The sequence below is a fragment of the Oncorhynchus kisutch genome, linkage group LG5, assembly GCF_002021735.2.
Source record: "Oncorhynchus kisutch isolate 150728-3 linkage group LG5, Okis_V2, whole genome shotgun sequence".
NCBI classification, from domain to species: Eukaryota; Metazoa; Chordata; class Actinopteri; order Salmoniformes; family Salmonidae; genus Oncorhynchus; species Oncorhynchus kisutch.
The window spans coordinates 77687778-77705835 of record NC_034178.2 but is presented as its reverse complement, the minus strand read 5'-3'; the positions used below and the strand labels follow the sequence as shown (position 1 = coordinate 77705835).

General features: G+C 43.1%; 1 protein-coding gene across 1 annotated transcript in view; it reads left to right on the top strand.

Moving 5' to 3' along the window:
- Window positions 1-17694, top strand: part of LOC109884412 (protein Wnt-7a-like) — a 56393-nt gene extending 38699 nt beyond the window's left edge. Inside the window, exon 4 of the mRNA XM_031825877.1 lies at window positions 14958-17694. Within this exon, the coding sequence (XP_031681737.1) occupies window positions 14958-15437 (480 nt within the window). The 3' untranslated portion in view covers window positions 15438-17694. The remainder of the gene's footprint in view (window positions 1-14957) is intronic.
- The last annotated feature ends 364 nt before the right edge of the window (window positions 17695-18058 follow it).

Genomic DNA, 18058 nt, shown 5'->3' with positions numbered 1-18058 from the left:
CTTTCCCTGGTCCTATCACACTTAGAGTACTGTCCCTGGTCCTATCACACTTAGAGTACTGTCCCTGGTCCTATCACACTTAGAGTACTGTCCCTGGTCCTATCACACTTAGAGTACTGTCCCTGGCCCTATCACACTTAGAGTACTGTCCAGTTATATGGCCAATCCCTGGTCCTATCACACCTAGAGTATTTGTCCCTGGTCCTATCACACTTAAAGTACTGTCCCTGGTCCTATCACACTTAGAGTACTGTCCCTGGTCCTATCACACTTAGAGTAATGTCCCTGGTCCTATCACACTTAGAGTACTGTCCCTGGTCCTATCACACTTAGAGTACTGTCCCTGGTCCTATCACACTTAGAGTACTGACCCTGCTCCTATCACACTTAGAGAACTGTCCAGTTATATGGTCAATCCCTGATCCTATCACACTTAGAGTACTGTCCAGTTATATGGTCAATCCCTGGTCCTATCACACTTAGAGTACTGTCCAGTTATATGGTCAATCCCTGGTCCTATCCCACTTAAAGTACTGTCCAGTTATATGGTCAATCCCTGGGCCTATCACATTTAGAGTACTGTCCCTGGTCCTATCACACTTAGAGTACTGTCCAGTTATATGGCCAATCCCTTGTCCTATCACACTTAGAGTACTGTCCCTGGTCATATCACACTTAGAGTACTGTCCCTGGCCCTATCACACTTAGAGTACTTTCCCTGATCCTATCACACTTAGAGTACTGTCCCTGGTCCTATCACACTTAGAGTACTGTCCCTGGTCCTATCACACTTAGAGTACTGTCCCTGATCCTATCACACTTAGAGTACTGTCCCTGGACCTATCACACTTAGAGTACTGTCCCTTGTCCTATCACACTTAGAGTACTGTCCCTGGCCCTATCACACTTAGAGTACTGTCCCTGATCCTATCACACTTAGAGTACTGTCCCTGGACCTATCACACTTAGAGTACTGTCCCTTGTCCTATCACACTTAGAGTACTGTCCCTGATCCTATCACACTTAGAGTACTGTCCCTGGTCCTATCACACTTAGAGTACTGTCCCTGGACCTATCACACTTAGAGTACTGTCCCTTGTCCTATCACACTTAGAGTACTGTCCCTTGTCCTATCACACTTAGAGTACTGTCCCTTGTCCTATCACACTTAGAGTACTGTCCCTGATCCTATCACACTTAGAGTACTGACCCTGGACCTATCACACTTAGAGTACTGTCCCTGGTCCTATCACACTTAGAGTACTGTCCCTGATCCTATCACACTTAGAGTACTGTCCCTGGTCCTATCACACTTAGAGTACTGTCCCTGGACCTATCACACTTAGAGTACTGTCCCTGGTCCTATCACACTTAGAGTACTGTCCCTGGACCTATCACACTTAGAGTACTGTCCCTGGTCCTATCACACTTAGAGTACTGTCCCTGGTCCTATCACACTTAGAGTACTGTCCCTGGACCTATCACACTTAGAGTACTGTCCCTGGACCTATCACACTTAGAGTACTGTCCCTTGTCCTATCACACTTAGAGTACTGTCCCTGATCCTATCACACTTAGAGTACTGTCCCTGGTCCTATCACACTTAGAGTACTGTCCCTGGACCTATCACACTTAGAGTACTGTCCCTGGTCCTATCACACTTAGAGTACTGTCCCTGGTCCTATCACACTTAGAGTACTGTCCCTGGACCTATCACACTTAGAGTACTGTCCCTTGTCCTATCACACTTAGAGTACTGTCCCTGGACCTATCACACTTGGAGTACTGACCCTGGACCTATCACACTTAGAGTACTGTCCCTGGTCCTATCACACTTAGAGTACTGTCCCTGGTCCTATCACACTTAGAGTACTGACCCTGGCCCTATCACACTTAGAGTACTGTCCCTGGTCCTATCACACTTAGAGTACTGTCCCTGGTCCTATCACACTTAGAGTACTGACCCTGGTCCTATCACACTTAGAGTACTGTCCAGTTATATGGTCAATCCCTGGTCCTATCCCACTTAAAGTACTGTCCAGTTATATGGTCAATCCCTGGTCCTATCACATTTAGAGTACTGTCCCTGGTCCTATCACACTTAGAGTACTGTCCAGTTATATGGTCAATCCCTGGTCCTATCACACTTAGAGTACTGTCCAGTTATATGGCCAATCCCTTGTCCTATCACACTTAGAGTATTGTCCCTGGTCCTATCACACTTAGAGTACTGTCCCTGGTCCTATCACACTTAGAGTACTTTCCCTGGTCCTATCACACTTAGAGTACTGTCCCTGGTCCTATCACACTTAGAGTACTGTCCCTGGTCCTATCACACTTAGAGTACTGTCCCTGGTCCTATCACACTTAGAGTACTGTCCCTGGTCCTATCACACTTAGAGTACTGTCCCTGGTCCTATCACACTTAGAGTACTGACCCTGGTCCTATCACACTTAGAGAACTGTCCAGTTATATGGTCAATCCCTGATCCTATCACACTTAGAGTAGTGTCCAGTTATTTGGTCAATCCCTGGTCCTATCACACTTAGAGTACTGTCCAGTTATATGGTCAATCCCTGGTCCTATCACACTTAGAGTACTGTCCAGTTATATGGTCAATCCCTGGTCCTATCCCACTTAAAGTACTGTCCAGTTATATGGTCAATCCCTGGTCCTATCACATTTAGAGTACTGTCCCTGGTCCTATCACACTTAGAGTACTGTCCAGTTATATGGCCAATCCCTTGTCCTATCACACTTAGAGTACTGTCCCTGGTCATATCACACTTAGAGTACTGTCCCTGGCCCTATCACACTTAGAGTACTTTCCCTGATCCTATCACACTTAGAGTACTGTCCCTGGTCCTATCACACTTAGAGTACTGTCCCTGGTCCTATCACACTTAGAGTACTGTCCCTGATCCTATCACACTTAGAGTACTGTCCCTGGACCTATCACACTTAGAGTACTGTCCCTTGTCCTATCACACTTAGAGTACTGTCCCTGGTCCTATCACACTTAGAGTACTGTCCCTTGACCTATCACACTTAGAGTACTGTCCCTGGTCCTATCACACTTAGAGTACTGTCCCTGATCCTATCACACTTAGAGTACTGTCCCTGGACCTATCACACTTAGAGTACTGTCCCTGATCCTATCACACTTAGAGTACTGTCCCTGGTCATATCACACTTAGAGTACTGTCCCTGGACCTATCACACTTAGAGTACTGTCCCTGATCCTATCACACTTAGAGTACTGTCCCTGGTCATATCACACTTAGAGTACTTTCCCTGATCCTATCACACTTAGAGTACTGTCCCTGGTCCTATCACACTTAGAGTACTGTCCCTGGTCCTATCACACTTAGAGTACTGTCCCTGATCCTATCACACTTAGAGTACTGTCCCTGGACCTATCACACTTAGAGTACTGTCCCTTGTCCTATCACACTTAGAGTACTGTCCCTGGTCCTATCACACTTAGAGTACTGTCCCTTGACCTATCACACTTAGAGTACTGTCCCTGGTCCTATCACATTTAGAGTACTGTCCCTGATCCTATCACACTTAGAGTACTGTCCCTGGACCTATCACACTTAGAGTACTGTCCCTTGTCCTATCACACTTAGAGTACTGTCCCTGATCCTATCACACTTAGAGTACTGTCCCTGATCCTATCAGACTTAGAGTACTGTCCCTGGACCTATCACACTTAGAGTACTGTCCCTTGTCCTATCACACTTAGAGTACTGTCCCTGATCCTATCACACTTAGAGTACTGTCCCTGATCCTATCACACTTAGAGTACTGTCCCTGGACCTATCACACTTAGAGTACTGTCCCTTGTCCTATCACACTTAGAGTACTGTCCCTGGACCTATCACACTTAGAGTACTGTCCCTTGTCCTATCACACTTAGAGTACTGTCCCTGATCCTATCACACTTAGAGTACTGTCCCTGATCCTATCACACTTAGAGTACTGTCCCTGGACCTATCACACTTAGAGTACTGTCCCTTGTCCTATCACACTTAGAGTACTGTCCCTTGTCCTATCACACTTAGAGTACTGTCCCTGATCCTATCACACTTAGAGTACTGACCCTGGACCTATCACACTTAGAGTACTGTCCCTGGTCCTATCACACTTAGAGTACTGTCCCTGATCCTATCACACTTAGAGTACTGTCCCTGGTCCTATCACACTTAGAGTACTGTCCCTGGACCTATCACACTTAGAGTACTGTCCCTGGTCATATCACACTTAGAGTACTGTCCCTGGACCTATCACACTTAGAGTACTGTCCCTGGTCCTATCACACTTAGAGTACTGTCCCTGGTCCTATCACACTTAGAGTACTGTCCCTGGACCTATCACACTTAGAGTACTGTCCCTGGACCTATCACACTTAGAGTACTGTCCCTTGTCCTATCACACTTAGAGTACTGTCCCTGATCCTATCACACTTAGAGTACTGTCCCTGGTCCTATCACACTTAGAGTACTGTCCCTGGACCTATCACACTTAGAGTACTGTCCCTGGTCCTATCACACTTAGAGTACTGTCCCTGATCCTATCACACTTAGAGTACTGTCCCTGGACCTATCACACTTAGAGTACTGTCCCTTGTCCTATCACACTTAGAGTACTGTCCCTGGACCTATCACACTTAGAGTACTGACCCTGGACCTATCACACTTAGAGTACTGTCCCTGGTCCTATCACACTTAGAGTACTGTCCCTGGTCCTATCACACTTAGAGTACTGACCCTGGACCTATCACACTTAGAGTACTGTCCCTGGTCCTATCACACTTAGAGTACTGTCCCTGGACCTATCACACTTAGAGTACTGTCCCTGGTCCTATCACACTTAGAGTACTGTCCCTGGTCCTATCACACTTAGAGTACTGTCCCTGGTCCTATCACACTTAGAGTACTGACCCTGGTCCTATCACACTTAGAGAACTGTCCAGTTATATGGTCAATCCCTGATCCTATCACACTTAGAGTAGTGTCCAGTTATTTGGTCAATCCCTGGTCCTATCACACTTAGAGTACTGTCCAGTTATATGGTCAATCCCTGGTCCTATCACACTTAGAGTACTGTCCAGTTATATGGTCAATCCCTGGTCCTATCCCACTTAAAGTACTGTCCAGTTATATGGTCAATCCCTGGTCCTATCACATTTAGAGTACTGTCCCTGGTCCTATCACACTTAGAGTACTGTCCAGTTATATGGCCAATCCCTTGTCCTATCACACTTAGAGTACTGTCCCTGGTCATATCACACTTAGAGTACTGTCCCTGGTCCTATCACACTTAGAGTACTGTCCCTGATCCTATCACACTTAGAGTACTGTCCCTGATCCTATCACACTTAGAGTACTGTCCCTGGTCCTATCACACTTAGAGTACTGTCCCTGGACCTATCACACTTAGAGTACTGTCCCTGGTCCTATCACACTTAGAGTACTGTCCCTGATCCTATCACACTTAGAGTACTGTCCCTGGACCTATCACACTTAGAGTACTGTCCCTTGTCCTATCACACTTAGAGTACTGTCCCTGGACCTATCACACTTAGAGTACTGACCCTGGACCTATCACACTTAGAGTACTGTCCCTGGTCCTATCACACTTAGAGTACTGTCCCTGGTCCTATCACACTTAGAGTACTGACCCTGGACCTATCACACTTAGAGTACTGTCCCTGGTCCTATCACACTTAGAGTACTGTCCCTGGACCTATCACACTTAGAGTACTGTCCCTGGTCCTATCACACTTAGAGTACTGTCCCTGATCCTATCACACTTAGAGTACTGTCCCTGGACCTATCACACTTAGAGTACTGACCCTGGACCTATCACACTTAGAGTACTGTCCCTGGTCCTATCACACTTAGAGTACTGTCCCTGGTCCTATCACACTTAGAGTACTGTCCCTGGTCCTATCACACTTAGAGTACTGTCCCTGGTCCTATCACACTTAGAGTACTGTCCCTGGTCCTATCACACTTAGAGTACTGTCCCTGGACCTATCACACTTAGAGTACTGTCCCTGGTCCTATCACACTTAGAGTACTGTCCCTGATCCTATCACACTTAGAGTACTGTCCCTGGACCTATCACACTTAGAGTACTGTCCCTGGTCCTATCACACTTAGAGTACTGTCCCTGATCCTATCACACTTAGAGTACTGTCCCTGGTCCTATCACACTTAGAGTACTGTCCCTGGTCCTATCACACTTAGAGTACTGTCCCTGGTCCTATCACACTTAGAGTACTGTCCCTGGTCCTATCACACTTAGAGTACTGTCCCTGGTCCTATCACACTTAGAGTACTGTCCCTGGTCCTATCACACTTAGAGTACTGTCCCTGGTCCTATCACACTTAGAGTACTGTCCCTGGTCCTATCACACTTAGAGTACTGTCCCTGGACCTATCACACTTAGAGTACTGTCCCTGGTCCTATCACACTTAGAGTACTGTCCCTGGACCTATCACACTTAGAGTACTGTCCCTGGTCCTATCACACTTAGAGTACTGTCCCTGGACCTATCACACTTAGAGTACTGTCCCTGGTCCTATCACACTTAGAGTACTGTCCCTGGACCTATCACACTTAGAGTACTGTCCCTGGTCCTATCACACTTAGAGTACTGTCCCTGGACCTATCACACTTAGAGTACTGTCCCTGGTCCTATCACACTTAGAGTACTGTCCCTGGACCTATCACACTTAGAGTACTGTCCCTGGTCCTATCACACTTAGAGTACTGTCCCTGGACCTATCACACTTGGAGTACTGTCCCTGGACCTATCACACTTAGAGTACTGTCCCTGGTCCTATCACACTTAGAGTACTGTCCCTGGTCCTATCACACTTAGAGTACTGTCCAATTATATGATCTGCAGCAAAGATATAAAAAAGCTCCAAATGCCTCAAAACAGGGCTGCCAGATTATCTCTTCATTGCTCAAAACAGGGCTGCCAGATTATCTCTTCATTGCTCAAAACAGGTCAAGGTATGAATATTATCCAAAGCATCAGAATCTCTCATGGCTTCACTTTTAAAACAAATTACTATCTAATCTTCTGATTTTCTTTAAGGATTGTTGTATTTGATTTTTTTTAAACAGAATTTGTCAGGCCAGTTAGTACATACTAGCATCACGCGTAACCACCAAACCAGACAGGTAAATTCAAGGCATCTAAGAAAACCCAAGCCAAGGACAAATGGCCTTAAATCTACAGTTTTATATCGAGCCATAGTTGAATGGAACTCTTTACCAATCCATATTTCACAGGCAAAAAGTAAATCTACCTTCAAGAAAAAAATGTAAGAAAATCTAATGTGATAGACCATATGACTGGACAGGAAATAGACAGAACATCTAATGTGATAGACCATATGACTGGACAGGAAATAGAAAGAACATCTAATGTGATAGACCATGTGACTGGACAGGAAATAGAAAGAACATCTAATGTGATAGACCATATGACTGGACAGGAAATAGAAAGAACATCTAATGTGATAGACCATGTGACTGGACAGGAAATAGAAAGAACATCTAATGTGATAGACCATATGACTGGACAAGAAATAGACAGAACATCTAATGTGATAGACCATATGACTGGACAGGAAATAGAAAGAACATCTAATGTGATAGACCATATGACTGGACAGGAAATAGACAGAACATCTAATGTGATAGACCATATGACTGGACAGGAAATAGACAGAACATCTAATGTGATAGACCATATGACTGGACAGGAAATAGACAGAACATCTAATGTGATAGACCATATGACTGGACAGGAAATAGACAGAACATCTAATGTGATAGACCATATGACTGGACAGGAAATAGAAAGAACATCTAATGTGATAGACCATATGACTGGACAGGAAATAGACAGAACATCTAATGTGATAGACCATATGACTGGACAGGAAATAGAAAGAACATCTAATGTGATAGACCATATGACTGGACAGGAAATAGACAGAACATCTAATGTGATAGACCATATGACTGGACAGGAAATAGAAAGAACATCTAATGCGTAAGACCATATTACTGGACAGGAAATAGAAAGAACATCTAATGCGTAAGACCATACTACTGGACAGGAAATAGAAAGCATCAACTGAATGCTAGATGTGTTAAATTCAGTTGACTCAGGATTACAGTGTGCAGTGATGTGTCCTATAAGGAGCATGGCCGAATGGTAAAGTATATCTAGCCACCCGAGAGCACCCTTACCTATATGAATGAAAGTATTTTAATTCATTATGGATCCCCAGTAGTTCCTGCCAAGGCAGCAGCGACTCTTCCTGGGGTTTATTATGGATCCCCCATTAGTTCCTGCCAAGGCAGCAGCTACTCTTCCTGGGGTTTATTATGGATCCCCATTAGTTCCTGCCAAGGCAGCAGCTACTCTTCCTGGGGTTTATTATGGATCCCCATTAGTTCCTGCCAAGGCAGCAGCTACTCTTCCTGGGGTTTATTATGGATCCCCATTAGTTCCTGCCAAGGCAGCAGCTACTCTTCCTGGGGTTTATTATGGATCCCCATTAGTTCCTGCCAAGGCAGCAGCTACTCTTCCTGGGGTTTATTATGGATCCCCATTAGTTCCTTCCAAGGCAGCAGCTACTCTTCCTGGGGTTTATTATGGATCTCCATTAGTTCCTTCCAAGGCAGCGGCTACTCTTCCTGGGGTTTATTATGGATCCCCATTAGTTCCTGCCAAGGCAGCAGCTACTCTTCCTGGGGTTTATTATGGATCCCCATTAGTTCCTGCCAAGGCAGCAGCTACTCTTCCTGGGGTTTATTATGGATCCCCATTAGTTCCTGCCAAGGCAGCAGCTACTCTTCCTGGGGTTTATTATGGATCCCCATTAGTTCCTGCCAAGGCAGCAGCTACTCTTCCTGGGGTTTATTATGGATCCCCATTAGTTCCTTCCAAGGCAGCAGCTACTCTTCCTGGGGTTTATTATGGATCTCCATTAGTTCCTTCCAAGGCAGCGGCTACTCTTCCTGGGGTTTATTATGGATCCCCATTAGTTCCTGCCAAGGCAGCAGCTACTCTTCCTGGGGTTTATTATGGATCCCCATTAGTTCCTGCCAAGGCAGCAGCTACTCTTCCTGGGGTTTATTATGGATCCCCATTAGTTCCTGCCAAGGCAGCAGCTACTCTTCCTGGGGTTTATTATGGATCCCCATTAGTTCCTGCCAAGGCAGCAGCTACTCTTCCTGGGGTCCAGCTACACTAATGTACTTATATACAATTTAAAATATTACATGACATTACATTTCATAACACTTTTCACAACACATTAATTGTTCCCTCAGACCACTACTCTACCATTACTTATTTACAATACAAAATTAATGTGTACGTGTGTGTAGAGTGCGTGTCTGTGCCTGTGTGTGTGTCTCTTCAGGGTCCCCGCTGTTCCATAAGGTGCATTTGTATCTGTTTTTTAAATCTAATTCTACTGCTGCATCAGTTACTTGAAGTGGAATAGAGTTCCATGTAGTCATGGCTCTATGTAGTACTGTGTGCCTTCCATAGTCTGTTCTGGACTTGGGGACTGTGAAGAGACCTCTGGTGGCATGTCTTGTGGGGCATGCATGGGTGCCCGAGCTGTGTGCCAGTAGTGTAAACAGACAGCTCAGTGCATTCAGCATGTCAACACTTCTTAAAAAACAATTAGTGAGGAAGTCAATCTCTCCTCTACTTTGACCCATGAGAGATTGGCATGCACATCTCCGTGTACATTTAAGGGCAAGCCGTGTTTCTAAGCAAATTTAAATGTTCCTAAATTCCTCTTTGCGGCACCTGACCACAAGATTGAACAGTAGTCCAGGTGTGACTAAACTAGAGCCTGTAGGACCTTCCTTGTTGATAGTGTTGTTAAGAAGGTAGAAACTAGGGCCTGTAGGACCTGCCTTGTTGATAGTGTTGTTAAGAAGGTAGAAACTAGGGCCTGTAGGACCTGCCTTGTTGATAGTGTTGTTAAGAAGGTAGAAACTAGGGCCTGTGGGACCTGCCTTGTTGATAGTGTTGTTAAGAAGGTTGAAACTAGGGCCTGTAGGACCTTCCTTGTTGATAGTGTTGTTAAGAAGGTAGAAACTAGGGCCTGTAGGACCTTCCTTGATAGTGTTGTTAAGAAGGTAGAAACTAGGGCCTGTAGGACCTACCTTGTTGATAGTGCTATTAAGAAGGTAGAAACTAGGGCCTGTGGGACCTTCCTTGTTGATAGTGTTGTTAAGAAGGTAGAAACTAGGGCCTGTGGGACCTTCCTTGTTGATAGTGTTGTTAAGAAGGTAGAAACTAGGGCCTGTGGGACCTGCCTTGTTGATAGTGTTGTTAAGAAGGTAGAAACTAGGGCCTGTGGGACCTGCCTTGTTGATAATGTTGTTAAGAAGGTAGAAACTAGGGCCTGTGGGACCTGCCTTGTTGATAATGTTGTTAAGAAGGTAGAAACTAGGGCCTGTGGGACCTGCCTTGTTGATAATGTTGTTAAGAAGGCAGAAACTAGGGCCTGTAGGACCTGCCTTGTTGATAGTGTTGTTAAGAAGGCAGAAACTAGGGCCTGTAGGACCTGCCTTGTTGATATTGTTGTTAAGAAGGTAGAAACTAGGGCCTGTGGGACCTGCCTTGTTGATAATGTTGTTAAGAAGGCAGAAACTAGGGCCTGTAGGACCTGCCTTGTTGATAGTGTTGTTAAGAGGGTAGAAACTAGGGCCTGTGGGACCTTCCTTGTTGATAGTGTTGTTAAGAGGGTAGAAACTAGGGCCTGTGGGACCTGCCTTGTTGATAATGTTGTTAAGAAGGCAGAAACTAGGGCCTGTAGGACCTGCCTTGTTGATAGTGTTGTTAAGAGGGTAGAAACTAGGGCCTGTAGGACCTGCCTTGTTGATAGTGTTAAGAAGGTGGAGCAGCGCTTTATTATAGACAGATTTTTCTCAGATCTTAGCTACTGTTGTATCAATATTTTTTGACCATGACAGTTTACAATCCAGGGTTACTCCAAGCAGTTTAGTCACCTCAATTGCTCAATTTCCACATTATTCATTACAAGATTTAGTTGAGGTTTAGCGTTTAGTGAATGATTTGTCCCAAATACAGTGCTTTTTGTAGACTGAACCATGTTGTTATATACTGTAGACTGAACCATGTTGTTGTATACTGTAGACTGAACCATGTTGTATACTGTAGACTGAACCATGTTGTTGTAGACTGAACCACATTGGTGTATACTGTAGACTGAACCATGTTGTTATATACTGTAGACTGAACCATGTTGCATACTGTAGACTGAACCATGTTGTTGTATACTGTAGACTGAACCATGTTGTTGTATACTGTAGACTGAACCATGTTGTTGTATACTGTAGACTGAACCATGTTGTTGTATACTGTAGACTGAACCATGTTGTTGTATACTGTAGACTGAACCATGTAGTATACTGTAGACTGAACCATGTTGTATACTGTAGACTGATCCATGTTGTTGTATACTGTAGACTGAACCATGTTGTTGTATACTGTAGACTGAACCATGTTGTTGTATACTGTAGACTGAACCATGTTGTAGACTGAACCATGTTGTATACTGTAGACTGAACCATGTTGTTATATACTGTAGACTGAACCATGTTGTTGTATACTGTAGACTGAACCATGTTGTGTACTGTAGACTGAACCATGTTGTTGTATACTGTAGACTGAACCATGTTGTTGTATACTGTAGACTGAACCATGTTGTTGTATACTGTAGACTGAACCATGTTGTTGTATAGTGTAGACTGAACCATGTTGTTGTATACTGTAGACTGAACCATGTTGTATACTGTAGACTGAACCATGTTGTTGTATACTGTAGACTGAACCATGTTGTATACTGTAGAGTGAACCATGTTGTATACTGTAGACTGAACCATGTTGTTGTATACTGTAGACTGAACCATGTTGTATACTGTAGAGTGAACCATGTTGTATACTGTAGACTGAACCATATTGTTGTATACTGTAGACTGAACCATGTTGTTGTATACTGTAGACTGAACCATGTTGTATACTGTAGAGTGAACCATGTTGTTGTATACTGTAGACTGAACCATGTTGTATACTGTAGACTGAACCATGTTGTTGTATACTGTAGACTGAACCATGTTGTATACTGTAGACTGAACCATGTTGTTGTATACTGTAGACTGAACCATGTTGTTGTATACTGTAGACTAAACCATGTTGTTGTATGCTGTAGACTGAACCATGTTGTATACTGTAGACTGAACCATCTAGTTTTATACTGTAGACTAAACCATGTTGTATACTGTAGACTGAACCATGTTGTTGTATACTGTAGACTGAACCATGTTGTTGTATACTGTAGACTGAACCATGTTGTTGTATACTGTAGACTAAACCATGTTGCATACTGTAGACTGAACCATGTTGTTGTATACTGTAGACTGAACCATGTTGTATACTGTAGACTGAACCATGTTGTTGTATACTGTAGACTGAACCATGTTGTATACTGTAGACTGAACCATGTTGTTGTATACTGTAGACTGAACCATGTTTTATACTGTAGACTGAACCATGTTGTATACTGTAGACTGAACCATGTTGTTGTATACTGTAGACTGAACCATGTTGTTGTATACTGTAGACTAAACCATGTCGTTGTATGCTGTAGACTGAACCATGTTGTTGTATACTGTAGACTGAACCATGTTGTATACTGTAGACTGAACCATGTTGTTGTATACTGTAGACTGAACCATGTTGTATACTGTAGACTGACCCATGTTGTTGTATACTGTAGACTGAACCATGTTGTATACTGTAGACTGAACCATGTTGTTGTATACTGTAGACTGAACCATGTTGTTGTATTCTGTAGACTAAACCATGTTGTTGTATGCTGTAGACTGAACCATGTTGTATACTGTAGACTGAACCATCTAGTTTTATACTGTAGACTGAACCATGTTGTATACTGTAGACTGAACCATGTTGTTGTATACTGTAGACTGAACCATGTTGTTGTATACTGTAGACTAAACCATGTTGTTGTATACTATAGACTGAACCATGTTGTTGCATACTATAGACTGAACCATGTTGTGATTGCCTGCCACTGAGATTCCTTACATATCCTGCTGACTGCATTTGGAATGTTTAAGATCAATTGGAATGTTTTAATTCTTATGGCTTGAATCCCACTAACGGGATCGATATTACAACAGCCAGTGAAAGTGGAGGGCGCCATATTCAAAACAACAGAAATCTCATAATTAAAATTCCTCAACATAGAAGTATTTTACACCATTTTAAGATAAACTTGTTGTTAATCCCACCACAGAGTCCGATTTCAAAAAGGCTTTACGACGAAGCACACCAAACGATTATGTTAGGTCTGCACCTAGTCACAGAAAAACACAGCCATTTTTCCAGCCAAAGAGAGGAGTCACAAAAAGCAGAAATAGAGAGAAAATTAATCACTAACCTTTGATGATCTTCAGCAGATTACACTCATAGGACTTTATGTTACACAATACATGTATGTTTTGTTCGATAAAGTTCATATAAAAGAATCTGAGTTTACATTAGCGCGTTATGTTCACTAGTTCCAAAAACATCCAGTGATTTTGCATAGCCACATCAATTCAACAGAAATACTCATCATAAATGTAGATGTAAATACAAGTCATGCACATGGAATTATAGATATACCTCTCCTTAATGCAACCGCTGCGTCAGATTTAAAAAAAACTTTACCGAAAAAGCACAACATGCAATAATCTGAGTACAGTGCTCAGACAACAAAACAAGCCAAACAGATATCCGTCATGTTGTGCAGTCAACAGAAGTCAGAAATAGCATTATAAATATTGACTTACCTTTGATGATCTTCATCAGAATGCACTCCCAGGAATCCCAGTTCCACAATAAATGTTTGATTTCTTCGATAAAGTCCATAATTTATGTCCAAATACCTCCTTTTTGTTCGCGCATTTAGTACACAATCCAAATTCATGAGGCGCAAGCAGACGAAAAGTCAAAAAGTAACATTACAGTCCGTAGAAACATGTCAAACGATGTATAGAATCTATCTTTAGGATGTTTTTAACATACATCTTCAATAATGTTTCAACCGGAGAATTCCTTTGTCTGTAGAATTGCAATGGAACGCAAGCTACCTCTCACGTGAACGCGCCATGCACTCTGCCAGACTTCTGACTCATTCAGCTCTCATTTCCCCCTCCTTCATAGTAGAAGCATCAAACAAGGTTCTGAAGACTGTTGACATCTAGTGTAAGCCTTACGAAGTACAATATGACACTGTAGACACTGTATATTTGATAGGCAATGACCTGAAAAACTACGAACCTCAGATTTCCCACTTCCTGGTTGGATTTTTTCATCCAAGCTACTCAATACTGCTAATACTAATAATGTATACTAATACTTAACTATTTACAGTATTCTGCTTGAATACTTTCTCAGGAACATGCACCCTGCTTTTTAGTAAATAAGTAATTTAATGTTTCCAAACCTCAGGTTATTATTAGAGTTACAACTAATACTGTATCCTATATTTCAATATTACAGTGATAATGCAATACCCTACTGTATATCTCAATTTGATCCTCCTAACCTGACAAGTCGACCCACTTGATCAGGATGTCCTAACACATCTGTCTTGTTTAGTAGTTTCTCTCTCTCGCTCTCTCTCTCTCTTTCTGTATACCCCTCTTACTAAAGCATAGTCTAAATTGAAATCAAATCCAAACTTATTGGTCTCTTACACAGATTTGCATATGTCATCAGAGGTGCAGTGAAATGCTTGTGTTTGTATCAGTAACAGTGAATTGAATGTATATGACCCTGTGTTCCTCTCTCTGTGTGTCCCAGATCCTGGAGAAGAGTATGCATGTGGAGTGTAACTGTCATGGAGTGTCAGGATCCTGCACCACTAGGACGTGTTGGACCACGCTGCCTATGCTCCGCCAGCTGGGCTACATGCTGAGGGACAAGTACAACCAGGCCGTGCACGTAGAACCGGTACGCGCCACGCGACACAAACGACCCACCTTCCTGAAGGTCAAGAAGGCCCACACCTACAGGAAGCCCATGGACACAGACTTGGTGTACGTAGAGAGGAGCCCTAACTACTGCGAGGCTGACCTGGTCACGGGCAGCATGGGTACCCACGGGAGGTCATGTAACAAGACAGCCCAACAGACTAATGGCTGTGACCTGATGTGTTGTGGACGAGGTTACGACACTCACCAGTACTCTAGAGTCTGGCAGTGCAACTGCAACTTTCTCTGGTGCTGCTATGTGAAGTGTAATACCTGCAGAGAGAGGACAGAGGTATACACCTGTAAATGAGAGTTATATGTGGGTTACAGTGTCTTATCATTTAGGGGTGTGGAGACTTCACTATTCTCTTTAGTATCTTATCATTTAGGGGGGTGGAGACTTCACTAGTCTCTTTAGTATCTTATCATTTAGGAGGGTGGAGACTTCACTAGTCTCCTTAGTATCTTATCATTTAGGGGGATGGAGACTTCTCCTTAGTATCTTATCTCATACATCTCTCCCCAGAACCTAATCCAGCAACCTAATCCAGGTCTGAGAGAGAGAGGCATATTTCAGTGATAGGGATGTCTGTGGCTGACATGGATGTTACAATGACAGGAGTGGAGAGTAAGAGATGTATGGTATCTTCTGGTCTGTTCATGGACATACTGTTTACTCTTTTGACCCAGAGCAGGACAGTACTAAATGTGCTACTGGACTACTACAACACTGGACTACTATTGTACAAACTCCCTGCTCCTTCAGTCACAAGCTGCTCCTTCGAGCCGGATGATAGACTGCCCTTATCACTGCTTTAATGGCCCGGAACTGGACAATAGAACGAAATGATACACGCTGTGATTTACTGGAGCTAGCTATGTGAACTCAAGTTTATACACTGGACCTGTACTTACTGTAAGAGTGGAAGATGATTTGTAACGTTTATGCAACTAGCTACATCACATTCAAACTTGAAAAATCTAACGGTCTTAAACTAATTTAACAGAATACACCACGGCCAATCAGATGCAGCTTCTTCTCGATGAAGGAGTTAGTTCTGTGAATCTGATCGATTCACATAAAATAAGTAGTTTTGGGACAAAAAGAGCTACAAGATTGTTAACTGCTGAACTGGAGGGTCAGGGTGTATTTCTATTTATTATGGATCCCCATTAGTTCCTGCCAAGGCGGCAGCTAGTCTTCCTGGGGTTTATTATGGATCCCCATTAGTTCCTGCCAAGGCAGCAGCTACTCTTCTTGGGGTTTATTATGGATCCCCATTAGTTCCTGCCAAGGCAGCAGCTACTCTTCCTGGGGTTTATTATGGATCCCCATTAGTTCCTGCCATGGCAGCAGCTACTCTTCCTGGGGTTTATTATGGATCCCCATTAGTTCCTGCCATGGCAGCAGCGACTCCTCCTGGGGTTTATTATGGATCCCCATTAGTTCCTGCCATGGCAGCAGCGACTCCTCCTGGGGTTTATTATGGATCCCCATTAGTTCCTGCCATGGCAGCAGCTACTCTCCCTGGGGTTTATTATGGATCACCATTAGTTCCTGCCAAGGCAGCAGCTACTCTTCCTGGGGTTTAGATGACTAACCTTACTGGCTGTGTCTCTGATCTTACTGAGTTTTATCTTACTGACTGTTTACTGAGGGTCAGCTTTACTGACTGTTGCCTTACTGACTTTTACCTTACTGACTGTTTACTGAGGGTCAGCTTTACTTACTGTTGCCTTACTGACTGTGTCTCTGATCTTACTGACTGTTTACTGAGGGTCAGCTTTACTGACTGTTGCCTTACTGACTGTGTCTCTGATCTTACTGACTGTTTACTGAGGGTCAGCTTTACTGACTGTTGCCTTACTGACTTTTACCTTGCTGACTGTTTACTGAGGGTCAGCTTTACTGACTGTTGCATTACTGACTGTTTACTGAGGGACAGCTTTACTGACTGTTGCCTTACTGACTGTTTACTGAGGGACAGCTTTACTGACTGTTTACTGAGGGTCAGCTTTACTGACTTTTATCTTACTGACTGTTTACTGAGGGTCAGCTTTACTGACTTTTATCTTACTGACTGTTTACTGAGGGTCAGCTTTACTGACTGTTGCCTTACTGTTTGTTACCTGTCCTGCCAAGACTAAACCATTCTTATTCCAAAATACGTTTTTCCCGTTGTTGACATTGTTTAATAGAATATATTTTGTAAGAGACTATTTTTATATGCATATTTTATTTATTTCTTTGTGTAAATATACCCTCCTCTCAGCCCCTGTTGTAACTGTTGGAGTTCAGTAAAGACAGGACAATAAGGTAGGTAGAGTTTGGTTAGGTAATGTTTTATCATGTCTGATGGTGACAAAGTTTGACCAAAGACCAAATGAAACACAACATGTCTGACTCTAAAGAACCTGCAACCAGGACGTCATCCTGATTACAGGGAGCTTCATACTGAACTGATATTTTACCAAACTGATAATAGTTGATGTCTGTATTGTCATGTCTGATCTAACAGACATATGATGTTCTGTTTCAGTGTTAATAAACCAACAGATAAAGGTTATTTCCTGTGTTTGTCATTCTCACAGCCAGGTTGTTAAACTGTTAGAGATGACCTATTGAGCCGACAAATGAAGCATTTACTTCAATGAAGTCTCCGCAAACGCAGGAACATTGCCTTCGCCTTTCAATCATGCTACAGTGTGGATCTTCAGCACTACGGATTGAATCTAGACTGTAGATATCAACAGAAATCTAGGAAATAATTATTCTCAATGTACTATTAAATTAGAAGGCAAGGTGTCATTTGTAACAAAACAGTTGTAAATACCTTGTTATTGTTGTCTGTTTGTTCGACAGGTTTAAATGGCTATGTGAATAATCTCAGAACAAGAGTTTAGTAGCTATGTGAATAATCTCAGAACAAG